Below are 21,977 nucleotides of genomic sequence, written 5' to 3'. Positions count from 1 at the left end.
TTTTCTCCTCTTTTTTGTGTGTTTGGTTCCAGCATCATGAAAGGGTTCTTTTAAAACTAAGATATAAGTATCAGATAGTCATATACTACCTCCTTTTTACTTGCTTTCAGGACCGCAATACACAACTTATCTGGATGGGTAATAGTCAGATGGAAGGTTGCTTGAATGAAGCTGCTTTCAGGCCACAAAAGATCCAAAAGACATTCTCCCGATCTAAAAAGACATAAAGCTTGCTGAAATACATTACGGCAAACTAATTTTTCCTTTATATTTCAGATGGGAAGATTAAAACTGTGAAATTATTAACTGAAATTCCCAAGTCACTTATTAGATATCCAAAATTTGCTCTGCTTTGAGGCAGATGAGTCACACTTTCCCCCTTAACAAGCAGCTTTAATCACTCTTTTGTTCTGTTCCTGACAAAACACACAGCAAAAGCTTTGTTCATGTCTGTGTTCGTTTTAATTGGGATTTGCTGGGTTTCTGCATCGTTTGAGTTGGTCCACTGGATGCTACCTTCAGGTAAGGCAATTATAATCAATGCACTGTCTTTCTCTTGTTCTAGGCCCAGCTTCTTCTCAAAGAGCTCATTTTGCAAAAAAATAAAAACAAAATAGAAATAACAAAACATACATGCACACATACAACGGACTCGATCTGTGTTGTGTTTACAAGTTTAATGATCAAACACTTTTATATTACTAACATCTGTTCGTCAGGTTTGAGTCCTTACTCAGCCAGTATTCTATTTCAAGTGTACACGAGTGAAAGTCAAAAATGTGACTGCTGTTTCAGCTATGAAGTGAGCAGATGCAAATTTAAGTTTAACACTTAAAACAAGGGAAGCTAACCAGTGACAGCCCTGTTAACAAATTAAAATTCCAGCATATTGAAAACAATTAACACATTTTGTTTCATTTTACTTGATCACAATCGCAAGCAAATACAGGCCCATATTGTCTAAGTTAGAAATGAGGTGCTGTCAACACCAACGGATGAAGTATTTCTCTCATGTTTCATCTTATGTCTACAAGCGATCAGCCTGCACTGATTGAACCAAACAAATTAAATCTGAGAGGATCTGAAGCTTCGCTCAGCCTGTCCGTCTGAATATCTTTGAACTTAATGAGATCTGGCAGTCAGCCTGTTCCCGTTGTCTCTCTGGAGGTGAAGAAAGTTGGAACTGTCCAGAGTAACGCTAATTTAACAAATCTGCACCACAAACAGTAAGCTGTTAGACACTTGTGGTATGCATAGATATACTGCACCTTGAATAATACAAGGGGTATTAGTTTTGTATACTTTTGTTCCAATTCCTAGAGGAGTTTTTCAGGGAGTTACTCAACAGTGTAATTCTTGCTTTAATTCTGCCCAGATCATCTGGATGGCTAAGGGCAGTGTTAGCAGAGGCCAGCAGGGCAATGGGAAGGGGTTGGAATCATGCACATTGCAGGCAACAATGCCCAATCCATGCATGCCCCAAGACTATGAGAGACAATGTCTCCTTGATTAGATACACTGATTCCCCCATTTTTAATTAATTACTCTTGGTTCATTCCATCAAAACCCTGGCCTATATTCTCTCTAGATGTGCTGGCTTATCATTCTGTCAGAAAGTGTGTCCATTCAAATCACGTTTGATTTCTGATGTGGTCAGACAACCCAGCTTAGGAAATTGTCCTAATGGAGTGATGCAAGGCTTGTGATAACCCCCTCAGGTTTTGTGCCATAGTGTTACCAATTATAAAATTGAAAAACAAAAGTTGCTCTTTATTAGCACAAAAACTGACACAGACTGACTTTTGGGCATCTGTTTGCTCGAGCCCTCGTGCAGGTTCCCGCTTTGCCCAGTTTGTCAAGTTTATGTTGCCTTGGTGATTAAATGGCCTGACTGCCAGTATGGTATTGTGTCTTTCATGACAACAAATTTGCGAGCTCTAATCCTACCAGTTGACCACCCATTGAGGACCTGCCATTCCCACCCTGTTTTCTGATCTGAGCTGCAGACCTGTTCACCATGGCATCTTGGTGTGGTGTGCCAGCTGCACTGAGACTGACAAGAAAGCTCTTCAGAGACTCATCAAATCAACACAGAGGACCACCACCAGTCAGCTACATTCACTCAAGCAGTCCTACAGAACACGGTCATCACCATGTGGAGTTGCAAAGATCATCAAGGACTCTAGTCTTTCTGGCCACCACCTTTTCACTCTGCTGCTCTCTGGAAGGTGTAGAACCACAGAAAAGCTGCTGTGTCCAAATGCCATCAAAGTACTGAACTCTAGCTCATATAGCCCATGTGTGGTGTATGTGAGTTTTAACTCATACTGTTAAGTTCACATATTTTTAAATCCATATTTTCTTGTCTTAACTGTATGCACCTTGCAGGGAGATACTCCAGATTTCATCGTACACTAACAAAGACAAATAAAGACATTCTGTTCTATTCCAAAGATGTATTTTCCTCATGGACATCCCAGTACACTTGACTCTTGTAGCTGTAGCTTTATAAATAACTGCCTGTTGCAATGGTAAGACAATAGTTGTTACCTCTGGCTTTGTCAAGGACTTCTCTTAGAGTGTTTTGACACATAAACACCAAAAAAGTAAATAGTATAATAAAGATAGCAGTAATGATTTTCTGTATTCAATATATGTTTTAGAAAGCATAGCATGAAAATGTGCCGCTTCAGTTTGGGACCAATGGTGGCAGCAATGAGCTGGGAGCACAGTACCACTAAATAGGAGCAGCTGTATGTCATTGCAGCAACTATTACAAGTTGGTGATACCTCAGTTTGAGGAAAGGCAAGAGATGGATCACAGGTATTTTTCTGGGTGAGCTAAATTCATTTTTTCTAACTTACCTCTCAAAGTCATGTTTCACATCATGCAAATTGTGTTTTTTACTAGAGTGCAATAGCAGAATTATGTTTGTCAGTGTTTCCCAACTTCTGCTGTGCTGGCGTCAAATATTTAACTTGCCTATCAGATCTTAGCTGCTTTTTGACCCAAAGCAAAGATCAATAGTTCACTGGGACATTTTATGTTTCACAATGGATTTCTCATATCCAGAGTGTGATTAAACAAAATCAATACTCCTTTATCAGAGTCTCAAATGAAAGCATTAATCCTGAGGCTGACGTGCATGATAAACAGCTTACCAGGGCAACAAAAAAGCAGCACACACTGAAAATTCTCTAAAAGGCCTTTTTATATTATCACCATTTTTCTCTTAAGACAGTCAAATTGTTTTTGTTTTTTTACTGAACAATGACAGGGTTTGTGATTCCTGAGTATGAGTGACCCTGTCTGCTGTGAAGTTCTGCCTTATAGGAAATGCTTTAGTCATCAAGGCTTCAGCCATGCTAAAATTGTTTCTGGAGTTCAAACAAGACTGAAAGTCCTTAGTGATTTTAAAGTGTGTGAGACTGTGATCAGACACATTGGTTACAAAAGAGAAAAGAAAAAAGCTAGACCACTGAGTACACACTTATGCAAGTGTTGTTTAATTATAAACTCTGCCATACTAGAATATTTCTATTATATCGTTTTGACTTATTTAAAAAGAAGCTAGGAACCCACTGAAATGCAATATGTAAATCAATATGTTCTGAAAAGTACACTTTCAACACAACAAAATCTGATTATAGGTGTATTTTCTCTAAGCTTATTGCATGAATAAGGTTATTCCATATTACAACGCAGAATGGCCAAGATGCTGAACATCAGTGCAGAACATCAGTTCATGTCATTTAAAGGAACTTTGCATGCATTATTGGTATATATACTCTATTAGATTTTTGGTGACAAGACTGATGAAACTAAACAGCAGAGAGGAGTCCAACAATGGTAGGAAGTGGGACAGGACCCTCTGGAATCTAGACACTGGTGCCGAGGCAGGTTGACACTTGGACAAGACTTTATCTGGCCAGGATGAGGTAGATGCCTCAATGAGAGTCTGAAAAGCAAGATTACAGAAGAGCACTGAGACAGATGTGACAGAGGCTGATTAGCTCGCAGAATAAGTTAAAAAATTAAAATTGTCCTGTGGGAGAATTTGTGTATATACAAAACTTAATGGCAGCAACAAGTCGGTGAAATGCTTTAAAAGAAAAAAAATATAATATATGATGACTGTTTTTCCTAAATATATTTTTATATTTAGATAAATAAAAAATGCTTAAGGATCTGCGGCATCAGTGCTGTCAATATGCTTTCTGTCTTTTCCAGAGAGCACTTCTTGCCTCTCAGGTTTTGGATGTCCAGCCATCCTTGTCCGTCAACCACTGTCAGCATCACATACAAATTCTCCCACAGGACCAGATAGGCAAGGTACATACTATCTTTTTCAGCCTTGACACAAGTCACCCGTAAGGGGAAGGCAAAAAAGAAAAAGGGAGAAGATGGTAATGATAGATGGGATACACAAAAACAGAAAGGGAGAGGAAGTCCTCAAAGAGGAAGGTAAAGGAGGTATGATAGGCGACAAGAGCTGATGGGAGCGTCACGGGGAGATGCATGATATAGTCAAGATTTAAGAAAGATGGAGCTTTTCATTGTGCACTGAGAGTCATGTATGGGATAAAGAGCAGCATTTTATTTAAAGGCAATTATCGTAGTCATGTTATATTCACAATTAGTCAGTGCTGCTTTGTTTTTTACAGGGAAATAATTTTTTCAGATTAAAGGAAAACCTTTTATCAACTTGATTTTCTCATAAAATTTGATAGGTATGACATGCAGAGGCAGAGCAGACGACTCAAAAATGGACTAATTTGGCAGAAACTACAGTCCAAAAAAATAAAATTAAACTGGACATAAAACTTAATCTGAAGAGAAAACTAAAACCAGGAGCACATGGTGATCAAAACTAAACTGGGCATAAAGTAAAACTGAAGAGAAATCCAGAAAATTAGGAACACAAACGTAAGTATAAATAGAAGCCTTGTTTGAGAACAAAGGCAAAATGGGACTACGTGTACACTCGCATGTGATTGGGAGATTACAAAGAGAAAGAGACATAAGTGAAAACACAGCCGAAGGCAATCATGAAAGGGCAGACAGTTACAAAGGAATGGAAACCAAATGAAAGAGGATATAACCAAAAGGCAAATGCAGTACTAAACACAAAAAGTCACACTAAACATAACAGTGGAACAAAAGAGGACCAAAGCAGAAACACTGGAGAAACTAAATATGAACAAACTCAAAATAGAAACTGAAGCTAAATGAAAGAAGAAAAAAATATAAACCATCATGGCAGACTTCCAAAAGTTCATAAAAAGTATACAATAATTGAAAGGGTGGTAACGAAGGTAAAGCTCCAAATTGCTAGAGAGCTAAGGACATCACAACAGGGATAAAAGTGAACCTGCAGGACATAAAGTTCAAACACTAGAATAACAGTGAACCCCACTCGCTCTCCTCCAAAAATGATATGTCTTTACTGTCTTCTTCAATATAAAGGTAGTGTAGTAGTATATGAAATGAAATCAAAGCAGCAACTTTAAAATGATATAGTTTACACATAAAAGAATGAATAACGTGATCTAATGATATTGAGTAAATAATTCCAAAATAAGTAGCTCTGCACCACTTTTCCTATTTCCCATGTATTTTAAAGAAAAAAGTTTACTTAAGTGAAAGCCTTTTCATCAAGTAAAGGGTCTAAATATTCGTTTCAAAAAGAGATGCATTGTGAAACACTTATTAAACACTTGTGCAGTGTCACTTCATACAGAAAACAAATGGTTATGCCTATAATGTTTTCCTCAGAGAAGACAAGTTATGGCTATAACGTTTGTTCCATGAAGGAGAAGAATGAGGTGCAATAGACATAGTATGGGATATTACACCACTGCATATCCTGAGCTGAAGAAACCTATATTCACACCTTTAAGGCAGATAACCTATGATGCAACGTGCAACACCTTGTCACCACAGTCATCCCTTAGTTTGCTTCACTGAGCTGAGGTGCACAGTAGGGACACCTGGTGTTGTACCTAGTTCCTCTCCTTCAGGGAACACAAGTTATAGACATGCTGTTCATTGCCTGAATGAATGGTAAACCCAGAAAAAAGAACAGAATGAGCAATGAAACAGAACAAACAGTGATGATCAGCTAGCTCCAACACAAATAGGCCTACACTATATTGGCACAAACAAAGTATTCACTCAATTCAATTTTATTTATACAGTGCCAAATCACAACAACTGCCTCAAGTCACTTCATATTGTAAAGTAAGGACCCTACAAAAAACAAGACATCTCCAATAATCATATGGCTCTTTTTGGGCAAGCACTTTGGGGAAAAAAGCAAGATCCATTAAGACATGGATGAGTGAGAGCAGGCCTAGAGGTAGCACTGGGAGGGAGCTGGAAAAAAGTCAAAGGACTGCTAATTGGCTGAGAGCTTAACTCTCATGAAACAAGGAGAGCTTGAGTTTTAGAACAGCAGCTGTGTGGTAACTGGCTGGACCAGATATTCGTAGGCGATGAATTCCAACCTCAAACTGCCTGTGGTTTTGGTTGTATAGCCATATGAAAGTAAGCAGCTGTTAGACTCATTGTTGCAAACCAATCCCCCAGGGCAACTGTATTCAAAAGCTGAGTGTTAGCATCTCAAACTCACAGGTTGAGAAAGGAATGAAGCTATTTTGAAACAACAAAATAGCTGGTTTGTAAAAGACTGTTAGGAAAGTGCGGCGTCTTCTGGGAACGACAATTTAAATGAAACTGGTCCTTATATTCCGAACAAAATTGCAGCTGAGTATCTTGATGTGGGTGATAGTATATCAGGCAAACAGCACAGAAGCAGATAAGAGCCAAAACAAGGCATCCTGAAATTTAAGCTACAAACTAGGAGCACACAGCACTGCCGGTCCTTAAATACAATACGCAGTCTTGATGATTGGACCGAAGTGTGCACAGTAAGCCTGGGAAAATGCCACTCCATGGGTGGTTACACAGGATTCATCCACACCTCCACCTGAAAGTTAAACATAAAAAAAATTCAAATCCTGTTTATCTCATTGACATTCCAATCTGTTTTCATTGCCAGGGAAACAAATGCTACCATTTTTTTTAAGTTGTCCTTCGGTTTCAGGTGTCATTTTTTAAAAAGTTTTTTAAAAGTTAAAGGTAAAGAGTCGTATTTTGAGCAAAATTACAAACTTTTCTTACATCGAACCAATTACTTCAGTATATAACTACTGTAAAATGTTTGAAACCAAAACAAATCAGTGAGTGAAACTTCAATCGAAAAACATCCAAGACTAAAAGGTCTCAAAAAAATCTGACATACTCTACTGTTAGCTCTCCACTCTATTCAGTTGAATTTGTCCATCTTTTAAAAAAAGGAAAATTGTCTTTTGGTGTCCGCTATTTCTATGCCCAGTGCATTAAGGCAGAGGCACAGGGGACATGTTATACATGTAGTATGGGCATAATCAATCACAACTAACTGCAGTTAGTAAGTAGTAAGTTTTTTGAAACCCGTAGCAGAGAAGAGATGGGGAGCCTTAAGTTCTAACATCTTCATTAAGCCCACTGTTTTCCAGTATATAGTTTCTTGATTGAAAAATAATGTGTCAAATGTTTAACTGAAATGACTAAATTAATTAATTAAAAATAAAACAAAGTGACAGATTTATGCCGGACTTTTGTTTTATGAAATTAAGCACTTGGCCACTCAAAACAGTTGATAGTTTTGAAAATTTGAAATGTAATGCTTTTACTTTTTTACCTCATAGATGGGCATATGATGTGATGTATTACAAAAAAATTGGCATGATAGGTTCTGGAACTGTCAGTGATTCAGGGATTTGGCTGTGCATCTCTGATGCCTTAGCAGGAAACCTGAAGGAGGTAGGAGAATAAAGAGAGACAGAAATTATATATATATATTTTTTTCTTACAGCCAGCTTTTTATTACTTGCTCTTCTTTAGTTTCCAAGGGCTAGATAGAGCAGTCCCTGGAGAGGTTAAGGAAAGGCATACGTGTATGCTAGAAAGACAAAGGGCATCAAAAGGAAAAAGGAGAGAAGACAGACAGAGCCGAAACATGACAGAGGCAGAAGAGTCATCGCAAGGTGTCTCAAAGCCGTCAATCATAGGAGAAAACCGGATGTCTTGCTCTGAAGCAACTGTCAGAATAAAAAGTGTGAAAAAAAGTAGAAATGAGGAGCTACTGCTCCCTGTGGCAAACAAATGCACTCTAAATTTTTCAAATTAAGTTACTGACCTGAAACAGACTTTCTATAGAGGTGAGGATAGTGCAGGTAAGATTACACACAAGATGAGAAGGATGCCAAAATGTAATTAAAGAGAGGTAGAATTTTTAGTGTAAACTGCATGTCTGATGTCTTCAATCAGTGCAGTTATGGTTTAAAAGGTATGTTGTCTATTAGTGTAAAGCTGAAAAAAATAAATGTCCTTAACAGTGCATCAAATAAAGTAAAATGTTAAGGAGGACGGTGATCGTGACAAGCCTACTAGAAATGACATTCGTAAATGTTTTTGTCTCATTTAACCTACTAGTTAAGTTGACAGAACAAGGGCTCTCAATAACCAGTCCTTGTAGGATGAATTCATTGTGAACTACCATTTAATGTAGATAATGTGAAGTGATTGCTATTGTAGCAACTTTTTTAAATTAATAGAAATAGTGTTTTCATATTATCTTTGCTGCTCTAACTGCAGAAATTTCAATTCTTGTTTGCATAAACAAAAAAAGACCTATGATTACATCATCTGTAAAAACACATTGTATACAGTCCAATTCTATTACATAATTTCAGGACGTGGTTGTTGTTTTAATCCCAACTCAAAAGGCTTATATTGCAGATAGCTGTGAGCATAGGCGATAAAAAGAAGGTTTAACATTCCTAAAATATGTACATCTTTATTAAAAAGGGATATTCTTTCGTTAGTGTGTAATTTCAAGTCTCACTTTTCTGTTACTTTTATGATTTGATTCATCTCCACTGGATGCACTTACACCAGAACCCAGTGCATCCACAAAAGGTCTTGAAAAGACCAGACCTTCGTGGCGCCTCTCATGTAAATATTTGGAAATGCTTTGGTGACAAGCTGAACTAACAAGCTGCCTTTAAATTAGAATTTACTAGTGTGTCACTAGAGAAGCAGAAAGACTTAAGCAAAAGAGTGAAGCACAGCCATGTGGATGGTTTTAAAAAGCCTGTATTTTATTGTCTGTTTGTTGACAAAATTGCAGCCAAATCTCTTCATTTTCACTATGTTGATATTTAGTTCTTGGAATTTCAGTGTGTGTGTGTGTGTGTGTGTGTGTGTGTGTGTATAACATGAAGGAAGTTTAGGCTTTTATTGTGTTAGCTGGCTCAACAAAATCTAAAACCCCAGTTTAAGATAATGGGTATTGCAACAGTAAATAATAGATTTCTCTGTTAAGTCATACTGTCTGTGCATGCTCTCATCAAAAGAGGTGTTTCATGTGCTATTTCAGTCTTCTTCCACATACAGTGATTCCTAGAAGTCTAATGAAACACTGCTACAAAGAGATTAATCAAACTGCATTTCGAACAGTATAACACAGAGCAGCAGTTTGGAATCAAGTGTTGAAACATTTTGTGCATTACTAGCTGGATATCTGCAAATTCCAGTGACAATATGAGACAGTTTGCATACCTGGATTTAGTCAGGTGCGATTTTAACAACTAGCACATATAAGATGTACTCACCCAGCAGAATCACTTTTTGCATGTAAAACCTGCTGTAAAAGACAAAAACATGTGAAAAGAAGAGCTTCCTATTGATATTAAACTTAAAGGAACTCTTCTTACATTCACTTCAATTTTATTTAGAAAGTGCCAAAATCACAATAACAGGTTCCTCAAGTGGGAAAACAGCATAATCTGCTCCCAACCAGGTGATGTGTCCATTATAAGTTATCTATGGTGATTTAGCAAGCCTCAGGCAAAACTGACTTTAAGCTGGACATAGGTCACTAACTCATTAATCTAATTGTGATATGCTATATTTCTTTATTATAGCAAAGTCTTTGTTCTCATTAATATTGTCGGGGACTGCCGAGGTTTTCTCTGTGTTATTGTAGGGTCTTTACCTTACAATATTTCAATAAGGAGAAATGACTTGGAAGAACTGCACTGATTTATTGAGATGGAGAAATTAATGTATTTGGTGATTAAACTCCAATGACCCATCATGGCAGAACGGAATCCTAGCAGTTATGAAATTTAGGAAAAGATCCCCCGAAGTCTAGGTGCTGGTGGTGGTGAAGATGAAGACTGAGGCTTGAATGGAGCTCTGGCTGAGGTGTCTGAAGGGGAGGTGGAAAGTAGGTGGGTTTAACAAGTGAGTCTGAAAGGTGGAATGATGGAGAGCACAGATTTAAACCATGCAAAGCGGAAGCTGATTGGCCGAGGTGAGAAAGAAGACGACTGGACTAGAGTAATGATGTCAGTACTGAGACTGACAGCATGTGAAAGCAGCAATCATGTAAAAAATAGAAAAGCAGTTGAACACCCAGGAAAGCAGGCAGATAAGTGATTACGGATCTTCCTTACTGCTGACAAAATATTAGGGAAACATGACGATACCTTTTACAAATCTGCATTGGTTCTGTGCTGTGCTGGTCCGACAGTAGGTTTTGTGGCTGTATAGCCTGGTAATGCCACCCTGATTAAATCTTTTCCTCTACTTGTAAAGCTGTGGAGAATTGCTTGTAGTTTCTCTCTAATAGAAACACAATAACAAGGGTTCAGTAGCCAAATAGATCTCATTAAACGAGACTCATTCTCAGTTATGAGCATTTTTTTTAATAACAGATCATTAAATTGTGTTTGCCATTTTGCCAACAGTCTACAGTCTCTACTGATGTCTATTAGTGTAAAAAAGCAAGTCAATGCCAATTGTTAAATCCTGACCTTTATCCTATTTATGGGCTATTGTACTACATCAATACAAGAGAGCAGTGGGCAGTAATTATAGGCTTATCGGATGTAGAATATACAATCATTCAGCTTCTCCATTTTGTAGCTTGCTTAATGATTTAGGTTTGAAGGGACATAAAACACCGTCACCTTAACATGGTTGCTGTCTTACAGTTGTCGATTTAGAAACATTGTTTAATGGATTGCTTTTCTGTACCTAAGTAGCTGCATAAATATTCAGAGGACCAATTAGTGAGAAATGTTTCAGTGCCATTGATTGTGAATAAAAGCATGAAGACTGACAACTGCAAGGACCTATCTATTGCATTTAAGCCATGACCTCATTAGATGAGACAGATGGCCCTTTGACTGATTATGTTATTTTGTTTAAATACCAGGAACACAGATCTAAACAACAAAGGTATAATGGTGCAAATATGCCAGTACACAGCTTGCATGTCTCATGGTTCATTTAGGTTTGAGACTTCCAGCCAAGCAACAGAACAGAAGCAATCAGGAAGAATTCAAACTGGATATTTTTACAGAGTAAACATTTTTACCATATTTATAACGAAGCTAAAAAGCTAATTTTCTTTCATAAGATGGATAATTCCGACTAACATGGGGTGAGCCCATATTATGCTCACTTATTAACTAGAATAGGTTTACACATTATAGCAAAGACCCCTGGTTCACTGTGACAGTAGCCACCACAGGAAATAGCTGACTGTGCCAGTGCAAGCCTGCAGGCTTGAAGTTCTGAAGGATAGCAAAGTGTCTGCGATCCTGTGTCACATTTACAACCTGAATCCAAAGTAGGAGAATATACCAATGTTGTGGACAATAATGCATTTGGTTCCAGTAACAAAGATGAGCGCAGGGGCGATTTTAGCCCATTAAAATGAATCAAAGCACCCCCAAATATTTCTTACTTTTTTTTGACAATATTTGCTGTTTGTGTGACACACTACTAAAAAATATAAAAGGGTCATTCTTACTATTCGGTGCCATTTGAGTCCTAATGACATAATATGCTATATTTAGTGTAAAACTTGTCTAATGCTTATTTCTAAACCATTTTCTTGTATGTTTAACCCCCCTCTACCATAGAACACATTGATATATACACAGGATAAATACATTAAAAGTAAATTACTTTTATTTTAGCACAAGTCACTAAAGTACTATGTCCCCAGTCATGCTTGCTCGACTTCAGTTACAAATATAACTTAAAAAAAAAAAAAAAAAATCTAGATTTTTCATCATTTCTGGATTGGCTTATTTCTAATGTTCCTCATCAAATGTTCTTTTTTTATTATTAATGCATGTTTAATACTTAAAATCTTTAAAAAATGTTGTGTCCCTGAATCAACTGTCACCCCTGTTACTCTGATAAGAATTCCATAGAACACATCACCTGATTATTCTTTTAGTCACATGACACTCCCAGATGTAACATATTTTGGAGGGAAAACTTTCAAGAAGAAGACGAGTAAGTACCACTCTTTAATCAACCCTTTTTTCAATGTTTTAGCAAGATTTTGTAATGTGGCAAAGCATAACACGTCCAACCTGTTACGCTTATTAATAGTGGAAACAATTTTTTTTTGTAATTTTTATAATATGGCTAATAAACATGTTAAAAATGGTTCTTAGTGGTCACCATGTACTAGCTTGTTGTTCATCATACTAGTAGTAATGGCTAAGTTTAGCATAAAATCTCCCCCCTGTTACCGTCACCCCTGTTATTGCTATGCACTGTAACAGGGGGGGCACATGGTAACAGGGGGGACGTAAGATGATAGAAGTTTAGTGTTTAGGGTTATTTATACAAGTGTGTATTGGTAATTATTATTAACCTGTATATATATACTTTTAGAAGATTTTGAATAGTATACATTTTTCAGGGAATGGCACCAATGTCTGCTGCGGAGAAGCAGCGGCGCTACCGAGCACGTCGTGATGCTGACCCTGAGAGAAGACAGATATATCTCAATAAAGAGAAAGAGAAGTGGAGAAAGGACAGAGAGGAAGGGAAAAAAAAGAAAGTGGCAGATCTCAGTGAACGACAGAAGAGAGCACAGAGAAAGCAGTGGCGAGAAAGGAAAAGAAAGCAGAGGGCTAGTGCCAAAGGCAGGACAGAATTTGAGGCTATGAATACTCCTCCCCTAAGTCCAGAATATTCCCTAGAGCCAGAAAATGCCCCGCAACCAGGACCCTCAAGGTTAGAAGAAGAGTTGACAGTTCAATGCTTTGCTGATTAGGTAGATTTTGTATTTGAATGATAAAACGTGATTTTGCCCTAAAAAAAAAAAAGAGAGAGAGAGAGAGAGAGAGAGAGAGAGAGAGAGAGAGAGAGAGAGAGAGAGAGAGAGAGAGTCTACCTGCCTAATACATTATAAACATATAATATCCAACGTCTATCTTATACTGTATCTAAACATTTATCTAAACATATATATATAATAATTGTGACAATATTTCCTGTGTTGTAGGCAATACATTGTTGGACGAAGGAATATTAGACAGGGAAGAAGGAGACTCAAAGGAAAAGAGAAAAAAAGAAAAATACAACAAGAGGTGCCAGCATTTGGGTGGGGGAAAAAAATCCCCACGTTCTAAAGTGGATGCACTGCTGCGTCATGAAACAGTTAGCAACACAATTAGGAAAAGACTATTACTGCAGGAATCAATCATTGAGGAAATCAGGAATAAATACAAAAACACCAAAAAGGAACGAGAGAGGCAAATTATTGCAAAAACGACAATAGGAAAAATTATAAAGAAATACAGGCTACAGAGGGCTGCACAGACAGCTCTAGGCTTTTCAAAAAAGCGTGGTCAAAGACAAGATGGAGGGCTCATAACCTTTGAAAGAAAGGAAAGCAATAGATTACCAGTTGATTGCAAGCAGAAAATAAAGGCCTTCTTCTTAAGAGATGACGTCAGTCGGATGACAACAGGACGAAAGCAAACTGTAACTCAAAAGAAAATAAAAAAACAGAAACGTTTGCTAACTGATTCACTGAAGAATCTGCACCATAAGTTTCTTTCAGAAACTGAGCATCAGGTCTCATATTCTTGTTTCTGCACCTTAAGACCATTTTGGGTTGTGGTGCCCACAGAAGCTGATCGTGAAACCTGTCAGTGCAGGACACATGAGAACTTACAGTTCATGGCCAATGCCCTGTACGTCCAAGGTCTGTCAGCAACAAAACACATTGAAGAGATGGTAGATGCAACAATGTGTGATGCTAAATCCAAAGTCTGTGCATACGGTGAGTGCAAAGACTGTTTCAGTACAACACACACACTCTTGAGACCTCCTAACAACACAGAGATAGCCTTTACCAAGTGGTCTCTAGAAGAGAATGAAAAATTAAATGATGGAGAGGTATCTGGTAAAAAGTCAACAATTACAGTGAAGACAACTGTCATGACAACAGAGGATGCACTTGCAGGGGAATTTCATGACGGACTACTCAGATTTAGGCGGCACGTCTTTAATATCCGATGGCAGTATAGGGCCTACAGACAACTGAGAGAAAATTTGAGAAACGATGAATGTCTGCTACATGTAGATTTTAGTGAGAACTACTCCTGTAAGTATTCTCAAGAAGTACAAGCAGTCCACTTCGGAGGGTCACACCAGCAGGCAACCCTACATACTGGAGTACTGTACACTGCAGCTGAACAGTCACCAGTAACATTCTGCTCTATCTCACCTTCCAGGCGGCATGATCCCCCTGCGATATGGGCCCATCTTGACCCTGTGTTAGACATGATCAGAGAAAGATACCCTCTTATCAAACACCTCCATGTCTTCAGCGATGGTCCAGCTACACAATACAAACAAAAGGGCAACTTTTACCTGCTCTCAAAAGAGCCATTCAAAAAAGGGTTCAAAAACATCAGCTGGGGGGGCGCTAGCGAGCCAGCAATGGAGTAGGACGTGTTTCTGAAGGCTCCCGCTAACAGAGTTTCAGAAATAGTTTTTTTTCAACCTACAAAGTCTCATTTTATGTCACAGGGGAAGCTAACAGTTTTATATACTATATTAAAGCTTCACTCGAGACAAAATGGCATCGAACCTAAGGAAATACAAGTACACCGGAGGAACTGCGGCTAGGCCCGGCGCATCCTCGGGCGAGAATACCAATGGTGGCCCAAGGGCGGCGCCCGGCTCAGCGACCACTGAGGAACGGGCTCAGCAGAGTGATGGGCGCTTTGTGGACACTGATGCCCTGAAATTAGAGCTTCTTCAATCCATTAAAGATGATATCAGCGTGGTGTTAAAAGAAGAACTCAGGAATGCACTGAAAGAAGATTTTGATAACATTAGGGCTGATGTGCAAGAAGTGAGAAATGAGATTGCTAACAATACGGCGGCAGCGCGCGCTGAAATGGATGGAGTTAAGGCCACGGTGAAAGAAGTAGAGGACGGGCTGTCAATGTGGAGCGATGAGGTGGTCACCTTGCAATCTACGGTGAAGACTTTGAGGAAGGAGCTATCTGACCTGAAAGATAAATGTGATGACATGGAAGGCAGGATGCGGAGATCCAATATCCGTATCATGGGGGTCCCGGAGGGCCCGGATTCGAGCTCCACCACGGCCGTATCCGCGCTACTACGTGAAGCGCTGGGTATGGATAAAGATGTTATTGTCGACCGCTCACACAGGAGTCTGGCCCCGAGAAGGCCGGGTGGTAACCCGCGGGCCATCATAGCCAAGCTTCATTACTACCAGGACTGTGTGGAAATTCTACGCCGTGCCAGGACCCAAGCTCCGCTGAGGTTCAATGGACAACCGATTGCAATATTCCCGGATTTTACGACCTCGGTGGCCCGAGCTCGGGCTGCTTTTACAGAAGTCCGGAAACTTCTCCGTGAGCAGGAAGGTATCCGTTTTGGGATCAGGTTCCCAGCGCGACTTTGTATCACGCACAACGGGGAGGAGAAAGAATTTCTGGATGCGGCGAAGGCAATGGAATATGTTAAAGAACATATTATCAACGTTTGAGGAGGCTGCGCCTGTCGCTCTATGTGGGAGCGCCAGTGCTACGGTTGGTTGTCTCAGTTACGGCTGAGTGTACATGACTGTTTGTTGTAGCGTTCGCACGGTGATGAAAAGCTTGAAGAGACACTTCTTGTTCAGACATTTAAACTTATTTCATAAACACATTTTGGTTCATTTTATTTCATGGCAATACCATTGGGTTTAGAAAAGTTCTATACTTTGTTTGGATGTCGATATATATATGTGTATATATATATATATATTTTCTTTTTCTTTTTCTATTTTATTGACTATTTTTCTTTGTAGGATATGTTATGTCAAGCGGCCAGTGGGAGCCTAAGAGTCTGGCTTATAGTAACCCAAACAAGCACTAGGCTATATGTGTGGATCTGTTTGCAGGGGGTTTGGCAGTCACCATGTTCGATCTGGTGTAATTGCTCATTGTGTTCTTGGTTTGGGCTTCAGCCAGATGTTTATTTTACTTATCAATGTGTTTTTTGTTTTTCCCTTCTTTTTTTTTTTTTTTTTTCCTTCTTCTTCCTCCCCTCTCTTTCCTCTTCTCCTATGCCTGTTGTGCATCTGGAGCTTTCATATTTTACTATTTGAGCAGGGATGAGCACAGCGCGATCATTTAGTGATCGGGTGGTAAATTTTGTAAGCTGGAATGTAAAATCACTCAACCATCCAGTCAAGCGGAAAAAGGTTATTACTCATTTACAACGACTTAGAACGGATATAGCATTTCTCCAGGAAACGCATCTGCGTACCTCTGATCATCTTCGAATCAAGTCTGGATGGGTAGGCCAGATATATCACTCTAAATTTAATTCTAAAGCTCGGGGGACAGCAATATTGATAAGCAAAACTTTACCATTTATAGCCACAACTGTAGATGAAGACCCTGCAGGCCATTTTGTTGTAGTTGTAGGACATTTATATGGTTTCCCCTTGATTTTAGCGAATGTCTATGCCCCTAACTGGGACGATCATAGTTTTTTCACTAATGTCTTTGCACGGCTTCCCAACATGGCAACGCATAATATTATTCTTGGTGGGGACCTAAATTGCTCATTATCTGCTATGGACCGCAGCTTGCACAAATGCACGCCTATTTCAAAATCAGCACGTGTTATACAGCGTTTTCTTCATAACTACGGGTTAGCTGATGTATGGAGATTTCGTAACCCAACTTCAAGTCAATATTCTTTTTTTTCTAATGTCCATAAAACATATACTCGTATAGATTATTTCTTTCTGGACAAAAAACTCCTCCCTTTGGTGACAGACTGTGATTACAAGGCCATGGTGATTTCAGATCATTCACCTGTTGTTCTTTCACTGCGTATTCCCAATGCCTACTCCAATTATCGGCCATGGAGGTTCAACCCAGTATTGTTAGCAGACGAAGAGTTTGTTAATTATATTAGGTCTCAAATAGATTTCTTTCTTGCCATCAATCAAACTCCAGAGATGTCACCATCAACTGTTTGGGAATCTCTAAAAGCATATCTGAGAGGCCAGATAATCTCATTCTGTGCGAACAAAAGGAAGAGGGATACTGAGCAACTCTCTCTATTGGCTGACGAAATTACTAAACTAGACGCTGTATATAGCCATTCCCCTGACCCGGTATTATATAAACGTAGGCTGAAATTACAAACTGAATATAATCTTCTATCTACAAAACAGGCTGAGTATCTAATTTCGAAGTTGCGTAGCTACTCGTATGAGCATGGAGAAAAAACAGGCAAGCTGCTAGCTCATCAGCTACGACAAAGAACAGCTAATCAAGCTATCCCTGAGATCCGGAATGACCAGGGAATAAGATGCACGGATAACCAAGGTATAAATAATAGTTTTTTTTAGATACTATCAGACTTTATACAGCTCCCCCCCGGCTAAGGATGACCTGGCTCTAGAAAATTTCTTTGAGAAACTTGATATCCCTTCCTTAGGAGAAGATGCGGCCACCAGTTTGGAGGAGCCCATTTCTGATGCTGAAATTGAAATGGCCATACGGAGTATGCAGTCTGGAAAATCACCTGGCCCCGACGGGTATCCTTCCGATTTTTTTAAGAAGTTTTCTAACCAATTGAATCCATTGTTAAAATCGACTTTTGAAGAATCTTTCCTCTCACAATCCTTGCCTCCAACAATGCGTCAGGCAGTGATCTCCCTAATTCTAAAAAAGGATAAGGATCATTTAGATTGTGGCACATACCGTCCAATATCTCTGCTGAACACCGACACCAAAATCCTTGCTAAAGTGTTGGCCCGCCGTTTAGAGAAACATCTGCCCTCCATTATCTCACCTGATCAGACAGGCTTTATCAAAAACAGGTACTCGTTTTTTAATATTAGACGTTTATTAAATATAATCTATAGCCATGTCAAAGGTACTGTATTGGAAACTGTTATTTCACTTGATGCTGAGAAAGCGTTTGATCGGGTGAGATGGGACTTTCTTTTCCATACGCTTGAAAAATTTGGCCTCGGGAGTAATTTTGTATCCTGGATAAAAGTATTGTACTGTGACCCTGTAGCAGCCATTCGGACCAACAATAGTCTGTCCCCCTTTTTTCAGCTTCAGCGTGGCACACGACAGGGGTGCCCTTTGTCACCTCTCCTTTTTGCCATCGCAATTGAACCGCTAGCTATTGCTCTAAGACACTGTGTTGAGGTTGAGGGAATACGTCGTGGGGATATCGAGCATAAAGTCTCTCTTTATGCCGACGACATGCTCTTGTTTATTTCCAACCCTTCAAATAGCCTCCCTAAACTTTTAGATGTACTTAAGGAATTCGGGACAATTTCCGGATATAAGGTGAATTTCGGGAAAAGTGAGGCAATGCCTTTAGGTACAATAACCGGGGAACTTTCGTCTATTTTAGCACCTTTCAAGCTCAGCTATAACAAGTTCAAATACTTGGGCATTTGGATTACGCAGAATCATAGAGACTTGTATAAAACTAATTATCTTCCTTTATTGTCTAAACTAAAGGAGGATTTTGGAAAGTGGGAGTCCTTGCCTCTTTCGCTGGGTGGTAGATTAAATATCATTAAGATGACTATATTCCCTAAATTTCTATATCTTTTTCAGTGTCTTCCAATTTTTTTAACCAAGTCTTTTTTTAATAATCTAAATAGTCAAATCTCCTCCTTCATTTGGAACAAGAAACCACCTAGGCTGAAACAGAGTGTATTACAAAGACCGCGGAGCGCAGGAGGCTTGGCACTCCCAAATTTTCTGTTTTATTACTGGGCAGCTAATATAAGAGCATTATTGTACTGGATGAAAGACCATGATAATTTATCATCATCATGGGTAACACTGGAGCGGCTGTCGGTGAGTCAATCCTCCCTGGTGTCTTTGCTGTGTGCCAGATTACCTCTGGCGGGACCGATCTCCAGCTTCACCACGAATCCTCTTGTTGTCCACTCACTGAAGTTATGGTATCAGCTCAGACGGCACTTTAAACAGACTGAACTCTCTCTTAATGCACCACCGCATAGACATTGCATGTTCTCCCCATCCTTGACGGACGAGGCATTTAACATATGGACAAAGCTGGGAATAACGTCAATGGCTGCTCTTTTCACGGACAATATCTTTTCCTCATTTGAACAGCTGGTGAACAAGTTCAAGATCCCTCAGTCACACTTTTTCAGGTATCTACAACTCAGGAATTTTGTTGCTTCTAATACTGACTGCTTTCCGTCCTGTCCACCACCATCCCTTTTGGATGATATTTTTGATTTTAAGCCAAATGCTAAGCGGGTTATAAGTGATGTTTATGAGCTGTTGAGTAATTTTAGGCTGTCCACATTGCAATCACTTAGGGAACGATGGGGAAGTGATCTTGGCCAACGGATTACAGATGAGACTTGGCACAAGATAATCAATAGCATTTCTTCATCATCTATTTGCCTTAAACATGTGGTGATTCAGTTCAAAGTTGTTCACCGTCTCCATTGGTCTAAAACTAGACTGAGCAAAATCAAGGATGGGTTTGACTCCACATGTGACCGGTGCAAACGAGAGCCTGCTTCCCTATTTCACATGTTCTGGGCGTGTCCAAAACTGGGTAGCTTTTGGAAAAGCATATTTGAAACCATATCCAACATATTTGGTGTTCCAATTGCACCCTGCCCGTTTATAGCTATTTTTGGAGTGACGCCTTGTGATGCCAGTCTTTCCAAATCACACTCTGATCTTCTGGCCTTCTGCACTCTTTTGGCCCGTAGAATGATATTATTGAAATGGAAAGAGCCACTTCCACCTGTATATGGGCAATGGGTTAAGGATGTCATGTACTATACTCAGCTGGAAAAGATCCGCTACACTGTAAAAGGTTCGGTTCGGCGGTTCTATGACACATGGCAACCTTTTCTTACTTACTTTGAAAGATTAAGTCCGGATACTATTGCTTAATGTGCGTGTGAGTGGGGTTTTTTTTTTGTTTTTGTTTTTTTCTCTTGCTGTTGTTCATTTATTTTATTATTTACTTTGTATCTGTAACTTTATTTTATTTTATGTTATTTTGTCTCTCCTTTCCTCTCTGGCTGGGTTTTAGTTACACTGTTCTGGGGGGGTGGGGGCACAACTGTTTGTTAATTTTGCCATAATTGTTGTTGGAAGCAATTCTTTGTTCAATAAAAAGACCTTGATCAAAAAAAAAAAACATCAGCTGGAACTTTTTTGAGGCCAGCCATGGAAAGGGGGCTCCAGATGGTATTGGAGCCACCCTTAAAAGGTCAGCTGACACAATTGTCCGCCATGGAGGAGATATCCCCAACGCAGAAGCTATGTTTCACAAGCTGAGAGACATGGGCACTTCAGTGGAACTTTTTTTTGTGGGAGAAGATGATGTTGAGAGGAAAGTAAAAGAAATTATTGATGGACCGACACTTGTGCCTGTCAAAGGAACCATGAAAATCCACCAAGTACTCAGTTTCTCTCCAGGAACAATAAAATACAGGGACATAACCTGCCTTTGCCAGGCAGACAAAGGTGTACTGGACTGTGAATGCTATGGCCTGAAGGAGATAAGCCTTAGTCAAGAGGCAAGTCCACATTGCACTGAGGGACCAACCCGGCCTGAGAACATCACAAAAGATCATATTGGTCAGTGGTGCATTATCAACTACGATGGTGAACCCTACCCAGGAATCATTCTGGAGGTTGAAGAGGATGTTAAAGTGAAATGCATGCACAAGAACGGGACCAACAAGTTCCACTGGCCAAGTCCACGTGAGGACATAACCTGGTATAGGGATGACCAGGTTGTGTGTCTGATGAAAGAACCAACACCTTTGAATAAGAGGTCAGTTCAGCTGGAGAGGAAAGTGTGGGATTTCCTTGAAAAAAACTGGAGTTGCTGGTCTGTTGCATAGGTAAAATGTGTGAGAAAAATGTTCATTACGTTGGGTGTACAGTGAAAATTTGCTTGTTTAATGTGGACATGTATCTACCTGTGTTGGTTGGACGGGCATGGTGAAGGTGTTCAAAGTTTCTTTAAGGTGGTATTTTTTGTCACTGATGTTATGTCCACGCTGTTACCTCCTGTCCACCCTGTTTCTCCTCTGTCCACCCTGTTACCTGTGTGTTTCTTTTGTTAATTAAATCAAATCAACAAACATAATGCATGTCTCTTTGGTTATTGGGAGGGAATGAATCAGCAAAATTAAGTTACTTAAAAATGGAGCCAATTTTTTTTTTATATTCCCTTTGAATCTAAAAACAATCTTTTGAAATTACACTGTGTCTTAAAACGGAACCTGTCTTCTTTTAATATAATGCTTGTTTAAAATACTTCCTTGAAATTTCCTTGCAGATTTTAAAAAGGGACATTGTAGCTTTTAGAAAATGTAAATATTACTATAACTGTGTATTCAAAACAGTTATTAATAGAAAATTGAATGTCCTGTAACAGGGTGGACATTTGGCACGTCATGGGTAAAGACTTTGATTTTAAAAAATATTATAATATAATATCCTTAGCTGGACCAATACATTTTTCTTATAGG

At 39.2% G+C, this 21,977-nt stretch overlaps 1 protein-coding gene across 1 annotated transcript; it reads left to right on the top strand.

Annotated features, from left to right (window-relative positions):
* Positions 1-13,474: 13,474 nt before the first annotated feature.
* Positions 13,475-14,881, top strand: LOC147301512 (uncharacterized; the record flags this gene model as incomplete). The annotated part of the gene is made up of 1 exon (XM_086282393.1): positions 13,475-14,881. A coding segment is annotated over one exon (1,407 nt), but the record flags the coding sequence as incomplete, so codon positions are not given.
* Positions 14,882-21,977: the final 7,096 nt, after the last annotated feature.

Source organism: Aulonocara sp. 'chitande type north' Nkhata Bay, linkage group LG23 (genome assembly GCF_057382095.1).
Source record: "Aulonocara sp. 'chitande type north' Nkhata Bay isolate Kocher_YH1m ecotype deep benthic linkage group LG23, A_spYH_male_GT1.1, whole genome shotgun sequence".
Taxonomy (NCBI): domain Eukaryota; kingdom Metazoa; phylum Chordata; class Actinopteri; order Cichliformes; family Cichlidae; genus Aulonocara; species Aulonocara sp. 'chitande type north' Nkhata Bay.
Note: the sequence above shows the minus strand (reverse complement) of the source record. Positions and strands in the feature narration are given on the sequence as shown.